This window comes from Diceros bicornis, chromosome 7 (genome assembly GCF_020826845.1).
Source record: "Diceros bicornis minor isolate mBicDic1 chromosome 7, mDicBic1.mat.cur, whole genome shotgun sequence".
Classification (NCBI taxonomy): domain Eukaryota; kingdom Metazoa; phylum Chordata; class Mammalia; order Perissodactyla; family Rhinocerotidae; genus Diceros; species Diceros bicornis.
Window position 1 is genome coordinate 27,308,210 of NC_080746.1, and position 16,415 is coordinate 27,324,624.

At 38.7% G+C, this 16,415-nt stretch overlaps 1 protein-coding gene across 3 annotated transcripts in view; it reads left to right on the plus strand.

Annotated features, from left to right (window-relative positions):
* Positions 1 to 9,868, plus strand: part of EXPH5 (exophilin 5) — a 69,985-nt gene extending 60,117 nt beyond the window's left edge. For 2 of the 3 annotated variants that reach the window (XM_058545270.1, XM_058545271.1), the window contains one exon: positions 1,096 to 9,866. In XM_058545270.1, the coding sequence (XP_058401253.1) occupies positions 1,096 to 6,446 (5,351 nt within the window). In that variant the 3' untranslated portion in view covers positions 6,447 to 9,866. Of the gene's footprint in view, positions 1 to 1,095 lie in introns of all 3 variants that reach the window. The other variant, XM_058545269.1, reaches the window with a different exon arrangement.
* Positions 9,869 to 16,415: the final 6,547 nt, after the last annotated feature.

Consider the following 16,415-nt stretch of genomic DNA (forward strand, 5'->3'; position numbering starts at 1 on the left):
AATTTTTTTTTACTTCAAGAGTAGTCAGTAAAACAGCATTGTTAATTTGGGATTCAAAGTGACATCAAATAATTTAAAATCCTGCTATGGCGATGTTAAGAGTTGTTACCTCAGGGAGGATTCCAGGTGATTTTACCTCTTTGGTCATACTTTCCTGTATTTTCTTTTATAACCATATATTGTTTTTGTAGTCAGCAAAAGACTTTATTTAAGGGGGAAAAAAAGCTATGAATAGCTTGAAAGGAAGAACAGAAATTAGAGGTTTTATTATAATTTGTTTTAAAGACAGGTTTTTACCCATTATGTAGTTTCGTTTTCTTTTTGCCTCACCTCATAGTTTGGCATTGCTTGATTATTTTATTTGTGGATATATGGAATAAATTATTTCAGACACTGGAGATAAATAATTTTTTTTTCATTAAAACATTGACAGGATGATTCTCTGAAGAATTCTTTAGTTACAGGTCCTTAATGCTGAAGATTAGTTCTTCTCCTGGCTATGAAAACTTAATAGCAACAAATTACAAATAAAATAGGGTTAGAAAATCCAGAACAAATGTCAAAAACCCTTTCAGCACCTGCCCTGACAAACCTTAAATTTTATGTGTAGCTCAAACCCATTCAAACAAGAATGTTTATAAATTAGCTGCTAAACTTTTGGTGGTAATGCGGTTTTTTTTTTTAATGTTATAACTGAGAAATCACATGTTATTTACAGATTCGTTTCTATTACAATCCCCTGGGGTAAACGTAGTTGGAAATATTTTAGCTCCTAGTGACACAAAAGATGCACTAAAAGAACCATGATTAAAATTTATTGTTGGAAGACAATGTAGCGTTATGTCCTTAAGGCATTGTGGAAGGTTAACTTTGAAAAGATTTGATCTGAAAAAGTATGAAAAAGAAACTTCCAATACAGCCTTGTAAAAGTCAGACTATCTTAAAAACATAATTAAAACTGTCATCACATTTATGATAATATGATGAAGATAAAATTATAAATGATTATGTTTCTTGAAGAGGGGCCTCAACAACTCAAATTATTATTAGACTGTAAAATCTTATACAAAAAAATGACTCCTATTCTCCTTTCAGTTTTAGATGATTTGGATAGCAAACTGGCTCAGGAACAATTTCCAAGCTCGGTGAATACCAGACCATCTATCAACTACGGATCAAAAACACAATTCAGTCATTTTTACTCCAGTGGGAACAGACATGGTAATATCACAGGAAGGCACAACAATCACTATAATGAAACTTCTAACATGTCTATCTATGACATCCTAAGACCAGGAACCCCTAGGGAAGGCTTTAAAACCTTTTCTCCTAGAACAAGGACAATTTATGATATGTACAGGGCAAGGGAGCCCAGAGTCTTAAAAGAAGATTATATGCAAAAGAATACTTTTGGTAGTACTTCTCTGTGTTTCGACAGCAGGCAACGATCGGCCTCCTCAGCTACAGGGTATTTCACAGTAAGAAGCTTACATTTTCCAGCCACAACTCAAAACAAGAGTGGGTTTATACCACCAAGCCACCAGCAGAGCCCAAAGAGAACTCCTTTATCATCCATCATATGGAATAGATCAGATTCTTCTAGAGATAGGCAGAACCAGGAAGAGTTCCTGAGGGCACCATCACCAATGGAAATTGACCCTGCTGACCAGTATATGTATCCCAGGTGTTTTCAAGAGAATAAGAGATATGAATTTTACCGTTCACAGAGTGTTTACCAAAGTGTTAATTTACATGCCCCCATGGATAATGCAATGGGTCCTGACCCATTTGAGAACTCAGAGAATATGCCATTCTACCATCAAGACAACCCATTTGCTAGGTCTTTCTTTGGCAATACCTTTGGTCGAAGCAGGGAACAGAGATATGGACAAAGTCCTTTTTGGGGCCAACAGGAAGAACATTCTTCCTGGTCTGAGTTTCATCAAAGCAGGAAAACATTCACTTCTTCTGAACGAGACTTTGAAATGATTTCCATTGAAGCAAATAGTGCATCAGCTGGCCATGGCTATAGTGTTCCTTCTCAACACTGGGGATCATTTTCTCCTAGTTACAGAACAAATATTTCCAGAGACCAAGAGGAGCCACATCCCTGGCAGTTTGATTCTCAAGCATCCACACTGGAGAGCATGGAGGTGTCACAAGGTAATGGGAACCAGTCGACTCATGTCGGCACAGCAAATGTCTGCTCCATGTCTGGTTCAAGCTATCACGTCAAACCTGGTGGGTTAGAATGTCAACAGGACAGTTCTTCTATAGAAGTACATATAAACAAAGAACCTTACTCATTTGGAATTGCTCAGACTCCAGCATCCTCATTCAAAACTTCCTTCCTCCAGATTCCTGATGACAGAGGCAATTCTCAGAGCCCCAACTTTCAGAATCCCACAGTCACTTTGCAGAAAATTAAGCCTGCCTCTCTTCCAATAAGAAGCTATACACAAGTCACTGTGACCAACAGCGATTCAGTTGATTCTCCACCTCTTACTGAAATCCAACCCAATATCTTGGTCTCAGAAGTGAATAATGAGAAAGACTTGAATGAATCTGTTTTGGAAAAAGACAAACAACTAAACAGGATGGACCAGACAAACATGACAGGTGAAATACCCCAACCTGTTTCACAGACAGTAATCTCTAACCCTTTACCTGATTTTCAAAATCCCCTCTCCCAGGACTCAGCCAAGAGCAACAGACTTGTTTTTAATGCATCTACTCCAGTAAGTTCAAAAAGGTCACCTGGAGTCATTTCCAGGAAAGATGTCTCCAAAATTAATATATCACACAGAGATAAAGTCAATGAACTAAAAAAAGATAAGAGTTATACCAGGAACAGAAAACTTGGCTCAGCAACTTCCCTTCCTTTCATTCAGGAAAGCAGAACAACATCATCTTTTCCCAGCCCAAATCAAGGTTGTCACCAGGAAGCAACAGTAAGTAATGAAGATAATTCAAGCATCATTAAAAATAACCACTGCAGCTCTGAACCTCCAGAAAATTCTGCTATTTTAGATATCAAGGAAGAAGAGTGTACCACAACTCATTCTACCAACCGTGGCAAGTCAGCTGCCAGCCACAATATTCCAGGTGATTCTTTAGATCTGTCATCAGGTACACTACCAGATTCCTCACCATCGACTAATTCTTTCCTTGATGCTCTGGTGATCCCTTCAAAAACTACAGTGTTCTCCAGGAAAAGTCCTCCTAGCAGAGATACATCTCTGGGAGAAAGAGAAGAAAAAGACAAGGATAGCAAGAAGCAAAATGATCAGTTTGTCCTAAACCCCTCAGAAAACCAAAAGAGTAGTGATAGTTGTGTGCCTGTATGTAATGAGGTGGTTGATGTTGTCAAACGCCGTTCACACCCTCCTTTCAGGGAGGGAAAGGGAAAAGGAAAAATAAGACAACGCATATCCTGTATTGAAAAGTTAAGCAAAATGGAAAGTAGAACACCCACCAGTGATAGCAGTAGCCTCACTGAGGTGAATCAAAGCAATTCCAAGGCTCCTGAGCTTCACACAATTTACTGTACCTTACCAAGACAATCAGCCAGTTTTCTCATCAGTAACAGGAAGTCAGAAAGTAAGATAATGGCTTCTTCATTTAGGAATGGGCCACTTCCATTCCAAATCAAAAATAATGTGGAAGATCCAATAGGGAAGTACACATCAGACAAATTCAGTCCCAGTTCTTCTGAGTCAGAAAGCAAATGTTCCAAAGTAGTTTCAGACTCAGTCTCAGTAGCCCCTGAAGCCACAGAGAGGATGACAAATATGAAAAACATTGGATCTGCTTCTGTTAGAAAAGAATCACTTCCCTTCCCCATCAAGAGGGCTGTGTCATGTCCTTCAGGGGTACCACATGCCTCAGTTGGAAGAGATGAAAGAGAAAAATGCTTGGTCTCAAACATGGATGCTTCTGCTATAATGTTAAGGCCTTGGGAGAGAATCATTAACCCTCTGGAAAGTGACTCATCTGTTAAGGATTGTTCTTTAACCAAAAGACACTGCCAACAGGAATACTTTCAAGAATGCACTGAAAAGGATGGTAAAATTGCTGCCTCCAGGGCAGGTATATTTTCCCTTTCAAATGAAGACCCTTTACCTTTTTCTTCAGACATGTCAGGAAAAGAAAGCGGGAAAACATTACATAAATTTAAGACTACGAGTATGTTTTCTGTTTCTGGTGATGAAGATAATGTAAAATGTCTTGAGGTGGTTTCAATATATTACACTCTACCAAGGAAACACAGCAAACAATTCTGTAACCTCCTTCAAAAGTATACACAAAATATTGATTCCCTTACGGAATTAGCTAAAGTGGAGACTGAAACATTTCCTAATGCTTTAGAAAAAGACAAACTAAATTATTCTACACAAGAGCAATCAGGAACACCTTCTTCAGAAGATCTAACGCTGCCAGTCAACTCTGCTCAGGAGAACAGCCATTGTCTTTCTAACACATCTGAAAATATGACTGTTTTACAATTAGCGAGTATTGGGCCCTCAGAACCTACATTACAGGAAATGGCTTCTATTGAGGCAGATGTTTCTCTTCATAATGGAGAATCTAAAACTACAGAGATTTCCCCAGATAACTTAGCTAACCCACCACTTCTAGGTGATTCACAAAGCAGGAGAGTGAGAGGGAAAAAATTGCAAAATGAAACCCTGCATACTTCATCAATTCTTCAGGGAAAAAAAGTTGCAGAAAAGGAATCTGAAAATTGTCAGCAATCCATTAAATCAGGTAACAGTGGTCCTTTTTATCTTCCAGCCCATTCAGAAAATGTTGAAAATTCCCAAACTGGGAGAAGTTCTGGGGAGCATGTAGGTGGTGGTATAGCTATTACAGCCATGGGACGTGGAAAGTGTCTTCAGAAAGATATCAGTGATAGTGCCAATGGATTGCAGCTCGGGGAGGTCAGAGGGGAAATTGGAACAGATTTCCAAAAAATGACTGATAAAGCACTTTCTGACTCAGAAAGCCAAGTCTTTGCTCTTACTCCAGCTTTGCATAAACTCCAGCTTGATGAGGAGACTCATTCAGGTGAATCAAATTTAGAGAGTTTGCGGTCTGAACCCAGGGAACTACTTCAAAGAAGTCAGGAGATAAATATGACAGAGAACAGGAAGGCTAAGGATGAAATGCAGAAGTTGGCATGGGATCAGCCTTTACTTCCTAGAGGAAGTAATAAAAATAAAACCAGCTTGGATGACCTAGAAAAAGGGAAAAATAGATCTTCAGTTAAACACAGATTGGCAGCCATGTCCAAAGCAAGCAGAAAATTTCCAGCTAAAGATCTAAGCCCCAGAAGACATGTAGCTACTATTTTCCCCAAAAGTGGCAACAGTTCTGACTTTGGTGGTTTATCTCTTGGCACACCAGAGTGCAACCCACTGTTCCCTGAGCCTACTCCAAAGTCCACAGAATCCACAGATGAAAGCAGGTTTAGTAATGATGGAATGGATGTGGAGAAATCTGAGAACCCTCTCCAGGTTACTGTAATATCCAACACAGAAGCTTCTACACACTTAAGCATTCAGAAGTCAAACAGCATGTCACAGCCACATCAGAATGAGTTTGAAAATATCTCAGAATCACCAGCAAAGTATGAGAATTCTAAAGATGTAACTGTAGCTCAGATTTTGGAAAGTGAGTCAGAAGCCCTGGCCCAGCCCACCATCACCAGCCTCAGGGAAGCAGACTTCTCTGACCACCCTTTTCCATTCGAGACTGCAGAGAAATCAATAAACATTGGGGTGGCCAGCTGTCAGCAACAACAAAGGAGTGCTTCCTCTCTCGAGTGGGAACCTGAGCCACATCCCTATCGTTCAAAGAGTTTAAAAAGCATCAATATGCACAGTGATCTGCTACGAAAAAGTCATCCTCCGAAACTCAGGGAACGCCATTTTTCTGAAAGCACCTCTATTGACAATGCCCTGAGTCAACTGAGCCTTGGGAATGAATTCTCTAACACCAGTGGGTACAGTCGAAGATTCAAATCTTTTTCTGAACTTCCTTCCTGTGATGAAAATGAAAATTGGGCTTTGTGTAGCAGCAGGACAAAAATGGGTCCCAAGTCTGCAACATCTATATCCAGACCTATTGACTATGGAATTTTTGGGAAAGAACAGCAGTTGGCTTTCTTGGAGAATGTAAAGAGGTCACTCACACAAGGAAGATTATGGAAACCAAGTTTTCTTAAGAACCCTGGCTTCCTGAAAGATGATGTAATTAACTGTTCTAACCCATCGAAGTCATCAAGCTCAGATTCTCCTAGCAATCAGATACCAGAAGATGGCTTATCTCCAAGTGCACCACTTAATATCTATGAAGAGGATCCAGTGGACTCAGACTGTGACACAGACACAACCACAGATGACGAATACTACCTGGATGAAAATGACAAAGAGTCTGAACTGTGAGGCATTTTCAATAAAATGCCTAACCTTTTCACCAAAAGCTTGTAATGGAAATAAAGTATAAATGTGTATGTCCATAGGAAGGACAGATATAAAAAGATCTAGTTTGTGCAGTGCTAGCTCTGAAACAACCCAAATTCTCTCTTTTTTTGTCCTCCACACCCTACATATACATTTCCTGAATTCTAAAGTAACGCATTCTTGTTTTGAGGGATTCGCTGCTGTTTTCTCTCTCTGTTTTTATCCTTGGCCTTTCTCCCCACCCTCTAACTCAATCTCTAATTCACTGTCCAATGTTGGCTTTCTGCTTTACTTTCCACCTAACTTTTTTACACCTTTCATTGTAATTTACAACCCTGATAGCCCATGCATATACAAAACTTGTTAGTTACCCAGCACAACCGCAAAACTCTGTATTGCCTCTTCTGGTCCACATGCCATACTCATGACATTAAATAAAATGTAGGAATGATGACAATGGAGTAAATATTATCATCCTGTTTGACTCATCGACATTTGGAGGTTTAGGGTTTGGGTTTTTTTTTTCTTTCAAACAAAGATAAGGGAATTTTCATAAGGACATCCTGTTCTATCCATAGTGGAGCCAGGGAGGCACATGTTTGAAGTGCTTGTTGAGTTATAGATGAGGAGCTGAGTCCTAGTAAGCCAAAGAACACTAGTACTCCTAAATTCCCTTGCAATAGTTTGCAGAAATTGGGTGAATTGTTAAGAGCTGATTTTTAATCAAGTCAAGGACTTGGGCCAGGCAACCTGGCAGTACAGAAGGTGGCTTGGCCACAGAATTTCTGCATGGGAAGAAAACATAACTGAGGGGTGGAGATAAGCAGACCTCTGTTCATGAGACTGACATCCTTGCCGCAGCTCTCTCAGCAACTGTTTTTTTTCCATTTCTCCAGAACTATCCATTTTTCTATTTTCTTTATTTGCAGGATAGAACACTTCTTTCCATGTGAGGCATTTTAGTCACAAGTATCAAGTGGTAGCCTTGGCCAAGTCCCTAAAGTGGTGCTAAGTCAGATCTGACACGCTGGGATTCGCAGGCTTCTTTGTAGGATCATTTACCAGAATCTTGGGAAATTATAAGGCAGAGCTTCAGGGGCTAGTCACTATGATTTTTTCAATAATTTATCCAGACTAAATAACTTCTCATACCCACTGACAACTTGCCTAACTCTTTAGTTGCCGTGCAGAACTGGGAATTTCTCTCCTAATCAGGATAAAGACCAATAGATGGCAGTGAAGATAATTTGCTAGAACTCCAGAAAGCATGCCACCTGGATCTTGGTCGTGTGGGTCAACATGAGTGGATTTCATCGTTTGGTTTATATTTGCTTCCTGACCTAATTTTATTTTCCTTTTTTTCCACCTAATCTGTTTCGTCCACATAAATTAAGGATAATGATAGGTGTTGGTGAAGTACATAGAGATCTAGAACTGATAAAAATGCAAGAAAGAACTATGTTATTATTATCCTCCTAATCATTGCCTTGCCTAGAAGCAAAATGCCGGGACTAGCTTACATCGTTCCCATGAAACTCAAAACTAATGAAGATGTAGTAGCTAATGTGAAAGCTGTTCCTTAAATCTGTAAATTATTTTAAACTTAAGGCTCTGACCAATCTTGAGTTCAAAGAGACTGATAATAGAATTTTAAATCAACTGTTCTAAACTTTTCCATTTAAATTTGTATAGTAAAGAATAAATTTTATTCTTTGTTTTATGTATGTTTGTAAACTCTACCTTTACCTTTTTTCTATTTACCTGATTATTTAAGTACAATTTTCGTAAACAATGGCCTGTGTTTTCAATGTAATTTTACGATATTCAGAGTTAATATTTTAATATTAAGATTCTTGACTTTTTTTTAATGATCAGCTTGCAAGTTTCTATTTCAGTAAATACTCCAAGTCTGCATGTATGTTACCAAAGGTCAAATGAAGTTAGCTTATTTTTCACTAAGTTTAGGCTATATCAACAGTTAGGTAAGTTAAGGTGAGTATAAACAACTACATTGGGGCCCTGATTCTCTGCACTAGAATCTACTATATGAATTCAAAGGTAATCGGTGGCCAATACTCACTTGCACTATTTGTAATGTTTGCTTGTTGGTCTGACTCAAGGATTAAGGAAACAGAAAATTCATGAAAATAGCACCTTCTATAGTTTTATACTTTTATAAAACACTTCGTTAAAGAAGTATAGCAAATTTCTATGTATTTTAACATACAAACTGCTACTTTTTAATATTCGTTTTTTGGTATAGCTATAGTAATTTATAATAGTCATTTTTATACTAATAACTTGTTTTCTAAAAGATATAATCGTTATTAAAATAAATCTTCACGTAAGTGGAATAAATCATGAGGGAATCAATACTAATAAGTACCTGGTGAATTATTAACTTTTTTAGATAATGGACTTCTATAACCATAAATTTTACACTGTAAAGTCTATTTAAAATAGGGCTTAATGAGATTATTTTAGTTTTTAGAGACTTCCTTGTAAATAATTTACCACCTGCATTGTAAATACATTAATCTTAATAAAACTCCAACTGCCACTAACAAGGTTTTGGCTGATGATAAGCTAGTAAAAGCTACTTTGTATAGGAGGCAAACGTGGGCCTGTACTGGAGGTGGTGAAACAAAGTCCACTTAGGTTATAGTGAAGATGGGAATCAAATTGGAAAATCCACACCTCCATAAAAGTAATATACTCCGTTGACTGCCAGAGAGAGCAAGAGGCCTTATTGCTAAGAGTTTATTGTTTATACTAGTAACAATGCTTCAGAATATACCATTTAAATGTACAGTGTAAATATGTAAATATTTTACTTTCCAAGTAAGTTTGTGAATGTATTACCACATAGGGGCTCTTTGTGACTGGCACTTCTGTGTTTCTGAAACAAATAAACCTTAAGCACTTTTGTTAAAATTTTGTCAAATAATCCTTTATGTACTTGTTCTCAAACCTGTTCTCTAGATATGAAATGTGTTACAAGGTGCAAATTGAAAACAATGTCTGTGTTGAAATAAATGATTTAAATAGATGCACTGCTTGACTTGGTTTTATTCCCATCCTCAAAGGATTATTTTTAAATGTGAAAGTTTCAAGAAAAATACAAAAAGGAGAGAGGAAGAGAAAAGTATTCAAACAAATCTTTCTGGTGTCTATTGAATGAGACCAGCCATATGAGTAGTTTTTAAAAACAGTGACTTGCTTCTCTTTTCTTCTTTCATTTGTACCCAAAAGCAACTAGCCATCAAATGGAGATCAGTGTGCCTGGTTGCACAATAGAGGAGGAATGAAGAAGGTCTGGCATTTCTCTCTGAGGGTTCCCACTTCTATAGAGGAAGAGGGAGCAACATGGAGTTGAGTCATCCATTGCCCAGTAGCAGTGATGAAAGATAAGCAGGTCTTTCCAGTTGAAACACAAGACAAAAAATGTTAATTCCTGCTAAACAAATTAATTAATAAATTTGTACTAATCTTTTATCTTTTCTAGAAAAGCAACCCAAAGCCACTTCTGTACCAAGGACAGGAGAGTATCGTCACCTTGAATATAGACAGTATTTTATTCAAAATATTTTTACTGTCCTTTATTAAAATTTAAAATACATTGGATCAGCTAGGATTTTTAGTTGTAGAAGATATAATTCACTCTAGCTGGTTAAAATAGAAAAGGATTTATTTAAGGGTATATACTTTGCTCACAAACATATTGGTAGGGCTGAAAAAATAGATATTAAGCTGAAATTCCAAGACCCACTCCTAAAACCATGCTGCAGAACTGGACTGCCACAGGAGCTGCTGTCTCTGTTATGACTAGGAAGATGCAGAATTAGGAAGTTGAGTGAGACAATACACTGAATCACCATATTCATTTGCCCCAGAAATTACTCCAATAGAATTAAAAATACAAGTATGTACAGACTTAAACATAAGAATTTTTATTACTACAAGGTTTGTTGTGGCAAAAAATGAAAACAAAGTGAACACCTAATAAGAAATGACTGAATATATTATGGAACAGCCTCATAAGTAATATTATGAAACCGTTAAAAAGAGTAAAATAGAACTATATAAATTCACTTGGAAGAATTTGCATGAGGTACTATTGAATGAGAAAAGCAAAATCTCATTTTTGTAAAGCATTAACCAAGAAACCTGCATATGCATGTGTACATATGGAGGGACATACTAGCCTATTCTGTTGCTTTGCTGCCAGCTGGGGCTTGAGGGATATTTCAAGAACAGCAGAGAAGAGAGAGAAGGGGTAGCCAAGAGCCCCCCCAAAAAGAAACACCAATATATATATAGAAATATGTGTGTATAATTATGATTATATTTATGCACTTAGAATTATATGTCAGTTGGTATACAGATAAGAAATTAAAGGTAGTTTTTTTAAAGTTTTACTACCCAGGAGAATATCTAATGTTATTTCCTTTTAAAAAATTAATATTTGTACTTGATTCTATGAAACATTGTGTTTTAATAAAATAAATGCTGGCACTAATTTTCCCTCTAAGCCCATGCTTTCTTCCCCAACCATCCTTTCCAGATTATGCTATCATTTCAGTCTAGAGTAAACTCAGAAGTACCTCTAGAAATGTTTTGGAGGTATGTAGTGGATACTGATATGATTGTCTTCCTGGTAGACACTTTTTCCTTTTCTCTGGGAACTCTATTCTCTGACACACATCACCACCACATGTTCACTGTGGAAGAATCGATGTTTTTAGACAACTCCAGAGTCTGAGCACAGTTGATTGCTTCAGGGATGAGTGCCTGACTCAGGCTAGACAAATGACTAGTCATGTTTTAGGAGGAAATACCTCTATATTATGAGGTTCTGAATGCAAGTTAATATTTAAACCAATTGTCTCACAATCTAAAATCCACCCTAGGAACTGTAATATATGGAAGGGCAGGTACTGAGTTCATATCACCAGCACTTTGCAGAATGCATAACATAAAGTGGGTGCCGAATACATATTATTGAAATAATTAAAATAAATTTTTATGCATTTTATGGGACCTAAGCTCATCTAATCCCATGCAAGGTTTTTACTAATTAAAATTTAAAATGAGACATTTAAAATGAGACAATTCTCTAAAGTCAAAAGAGGAATTTATTAGAAGGAGACAGGAATATCCCAGAAACCAAGGGCAGAGATGCCCTTCATAAACTATACCAAGCCTGTGTAGTGCACTGTATAGAAATCACAGAGAGTTTTCTATATTTCTCTTCCATTTTTATTCTACAAGGCAAAAAATGGTGAAGTTTACATTGCTTGTGTTTAAGAGAACAGTCACAAATTGAAATCTCTTACTCTGATTTTAAACTCCCAAGGAAAATATTCTGATTGGTTCAGCATAAGGCAGATCCCAAACTATGAGCCAATCAACTGTGGCCATGGGTTAAGGTCATGTTTTACAAAGCCTTATTGTTAACTGTGGATTGTGGAGTAAAAAGAGAGGAGTAGTTACTAGAAAAGGTAGAAAAATTACAAACTGAGGGGACAATCAATAGCTGTGAATTTTACATAGCTTTAACGTGAAGATTCCAGGGGCCAGTGCAATTCATAAAATTATACTCAATGTCAACCTTCCAGAGTCACACATAGATTACAGTTCTATGTGTCTGAGATTGGAACTCAATATAGAAATGATTGTGGAAGGGAATAGAAATTTCTTGAAGTGTGTCATTTACTTCAAGTTTTGTGCATGACATTTCTCCTGCCCCAATGCCCTTCTCCCCGTTTTTCTTCGGCAAATTCCTATTTGACTTTCATCATTCAGCATAGATGCCATCTCTTTCAGAAAGCCTTTCTTAATTCTCCCAATGTTAGGTTAACTGGTCCTCATATGGCAGTACTTATGTTGGGAGAGGCAATCTGCTACGGGCCCTAAATGTCCCTGAAAATTTTTGCTGAGTATGCCAAGAATGTAAGTCCTTGACCACTCTTTACCCATACCATTTTCCAGGGTTGTGTTTGCAGCAAGCAACCTTGAGGAATGAGATAACTTCTCCCCACTGACAAAGAGCAGGCTTAATTTTCCTTACAGTAGTCCCCTCTTAGCAGCAGGGGATACAATCCAAGTTCCCCAGTGGATGCCTGAAACCACAGATAGTACCGAACCCTATATATACTATGTTTTTCTTACATATATACCTATGATAACGTTTAATTAATCAATTAGGCACAGTAAGAGATTAACAACAATAACGAATAATAAACTAGAACAATTTTAACAATATACTGTAATAAAAGTTACTGTAGATCTTAGCAACCTCAGCATATGACTTTTTCTTTCTTTATTACGTCGAGAACCTTCACTTGTTCACTTACAGGAAGCACTTACTTTCCAGCTTCATTTTGGCATATCCAAATTGCCAGCCTCACTACTCTTGCGCTTAGGGACCATTATTACTTTATTTGGGGCCTGTAAAATAAGGATTACTGGAACACAAGCACTGCAACGCTGCCCCAGTCGATCTAACAACCGAGAGAACTACTAAGTGACTAACGTTTGGGTAGTGTATATACCGTGGATACACTGGACAAAGGGATGATTCACATCTCAGGCAGGACGGAGCCGCATGGTTCAAGATTTCATCTCTCTACTCAGAATGGTGGGCAATTTAAAACTTATGAATTGCTTATTTCTGGAATTTTCCATTTAATATTTTCAGACCGAGGTTGACTTTGGGTAACTGAAACCGAGGAAAGCAAATCCACAGATAAGGGGCAACTACTGTACTCTAAAAGAGGTAATCCCCTAAACTCTGTGTGCATCTCATAACACAACTCACTTCAGGCATCCATGATAGGCCTTTTGCGTTGTTCCTACTGGACTTGGAGGGAAATATTAATTTGCTAGGGCTGCCATAACAAAATATCAGACTAGGTGGCTTAAACAATAGAATTTATTTTCTCACAGTTCTGGAGGCCAGAAGTTCAAGGTCAAGATGTGACAGGTTTGGTTTCTCCTGAGGCCTGTCTCCTTGAATTGCAGATGGCTGCCTTCTCAGCGCATCCTCACATGGTCTTTCTTCTGTGTCCAACCGTTCCTGGCATCTCTCCGTGTGCCCGAATTTCCTCTTCTTATAAGGACACCAGTTAGATTGGATTAGGGCCCACCTTAACGGCCTACTTTTAATTTAATCATCTCTTTAAAGGCCCTATCTCCAAACACAGTCACATTCTGAGGTACTGGGGTTAGTGCTTCAACATATGAATTATGGAGGAACACAATTCAGCCCATAACACGGGGCATGAGGATCCTACACAAACCAATGTGAATATCTAGCTACTGCTTTTGCTGTAAGTAATAAAGTTCTTTGTCTCTGACCCAGGAGTCTTTGACAGCAACCATGAAACAGTAACAGGCTAACTTGTTAGCTTGTAAGTAGGGTAAAATCTCAGGCCCTGCACAGTTCTTGACACCCGTATTTTAGTGTGACACACTATCACACTATTTACACTGACTCTTTGTCTTCTCCACTAAACCACAGGAGTTGAAGTGAAAGTATAAGGTCTAAAACATAGCAGACATTGAATAAATGTTTGTTGATTGAATTAAATTTGTTTTATGATAAAGAATCTTGTCAAGGCATTGGTTGATCTGAAGGGATTTGCTTTTTAAGATATGGATTATGATGAGAAAGAAAACAGGTTGGTATAGATTCAGCATTGCTAAACGAGTGTCCAGATACAATTATGTGGCTTCCTTGATATGTTCTCAAAAAACTGGGTGTTACTACAAGTGTTATAATTTATTAGGCCATACTTTGCTATCATCCAATACCAGCTAACTCTCAGATTATTTCTCTGGAAATTTTTTAAAGTTTGATTTTGGAAGGTGAACAAAATGTGTTCCACACAATTTTTTTTAAAGTGATAGCTAGAGCAGAGCAAAGCTTTCAATTTAAAGCACACAAACACCCCCACAAAATAAAACTTAGCAGTGAAACTAATACTAAATATTGCTACACTTTAGCTCTACAATTTATCAGTGATTTACTACCAGTTCCTGAAAATCTTCCCAAAGTACAAAGAACACTGTGTACAACCTCTGCTCAGCAGTACTAAAATAGGTCAAGAGAACTGGTAAAAATGTGAGAAAGATTTTGCTCTAGTAAAACTTGGTCATAGCAAGAATGCTGACTAGCCCAATTAAAGCCAGGAGATGAACAGATGGCTCCCCAGTGCCTGATTCCAGCATTTTTGGATTGAGAAAATGCCAAGAGGGCGTAGAAAACCTGTGCCCATTCTGGGATGTGATTTCCCCCTGGCTCACACAGCCTGATAAGAATCTTTATTTCCTTTGAATACATTCAAACTGTTGATGCAAATAATCAATAACCAATCCATAGATAAGAAAGACAGAGTGATATTTACTGCTATGTAATGAGCCATGCTGAGGACTAGCCCAGAAATGTTATCCTCCCCAGGGATGATGGCACTCCAGAGAAGGGTGGTTTACAGCATGGTCATATATCATTTCAGAACAAAGACCATACATCAAGAAGGACAAGAATATAATTTTTTTCCCCCCAAAGTCACAAGGAGATGTTTTGCTGCAGTTTAGCACGTACACAGCAGGTCAACTTGACCTTGGTTTTCTGTGGCGAAAAGCTTATCTTCAAAGGCATACTGGTATTGGCATCAGAGAAAGGGAGACAATCATCCCTATCTTTAAAGAGTGCATTCTTGGCTTTGGGAAAATGTTTGAAGTAGATGTACAAGGCATATTTGGTGGGCCATAAGTCAGGCTGCTCTGGGAAAAATAAGTTTTAGGCTGAATCATATTTAAACCAGAATGGCTTCCCCATATACCTCAATATGCAAAAACTTCTTATTCTTATTCTTATCAAAGCCATAAACAGGTAAAAGAAGGAAAAATAATTAACGAGTGTGAATAAAATGGTCAGAAAAGGCAGGCACACAATGACTCCTAGTTCTTAGGGCCACTGTCAATCTCTTCCTGGATCCAACTCCCAGCTTCTAAAGCATGGCCAAGACCAATTATTCCTCATCAATTTTGGGGGACAGGAGCTTCCTGACTGTGAGGTGAAGCTCACCCACGAGGCCCAAGGCAAGGCCTCGACCCTGACTTCTGCTACAGCAGTCCCCAGCTCCTCTCTCTTCCCTTGAGACTTGACCCAAACTATGTGGATGCTCAATAAACACTTGTTGAAAGAAGCGAAGTGTAGGGGGAAGGCGACTAGGGAGAATGGAAGAATCACAATCCAGCAAGAGAGCAGAAAAGAAACGACCAACTCATACAACGGACTGGTGCGAACAGAGGGCTGTGAGAGGGGCGTGACATTTGCTCTGCATCTTGTAAACCCAGTGAAATTCCGTGTCTAAAGGCATTTCCCTAAACGACATCGAAGTTCTTCGCTGGTGCTGGGCCCTTTCTCTCGTCCCATGGCCATCACCTCTGTTCGCATCTTTTAAAAACGGTTTCCTTTAGGGCCGGCCCGGTGGCTAGCGGTTAAGCGTGTGCGCTCCACTGCTGGCGGCTCGGGTTCAGATCCTGGGCATGCACCGCTTCTCCAGCCATGCTGAGGCCGCGTCCCACATACAGCAACTGGAAGGATGTGCAGCTATGACATACAACTATCTACTGGGGCTTTGGGGGGAAAATAAATACATAAATAAAATCTTTAAAAAAAAAAAAACGGTTTCCTTTAAACAGCTGACAAACTCAGGCAACCAGGGGTGGAGTCTGGGGTGCCCAGGCCTCAAGGGCGCAGACTCACACCCTTGGTCTCTCTGTCTGTCGGCCCCTGGGTCCCTGATCTCAATGGGGTCAACGCGGCTGGGGGGAGGAGGGGACGTGTCTATCGCTGACCCTCGTGTCTATCGCTGCGTAAAGCCGGTGACTACCTGGCGCCCTCGCGTTCCGGCCGAGAGCAAGCTGAGGGCTGGAACGGCC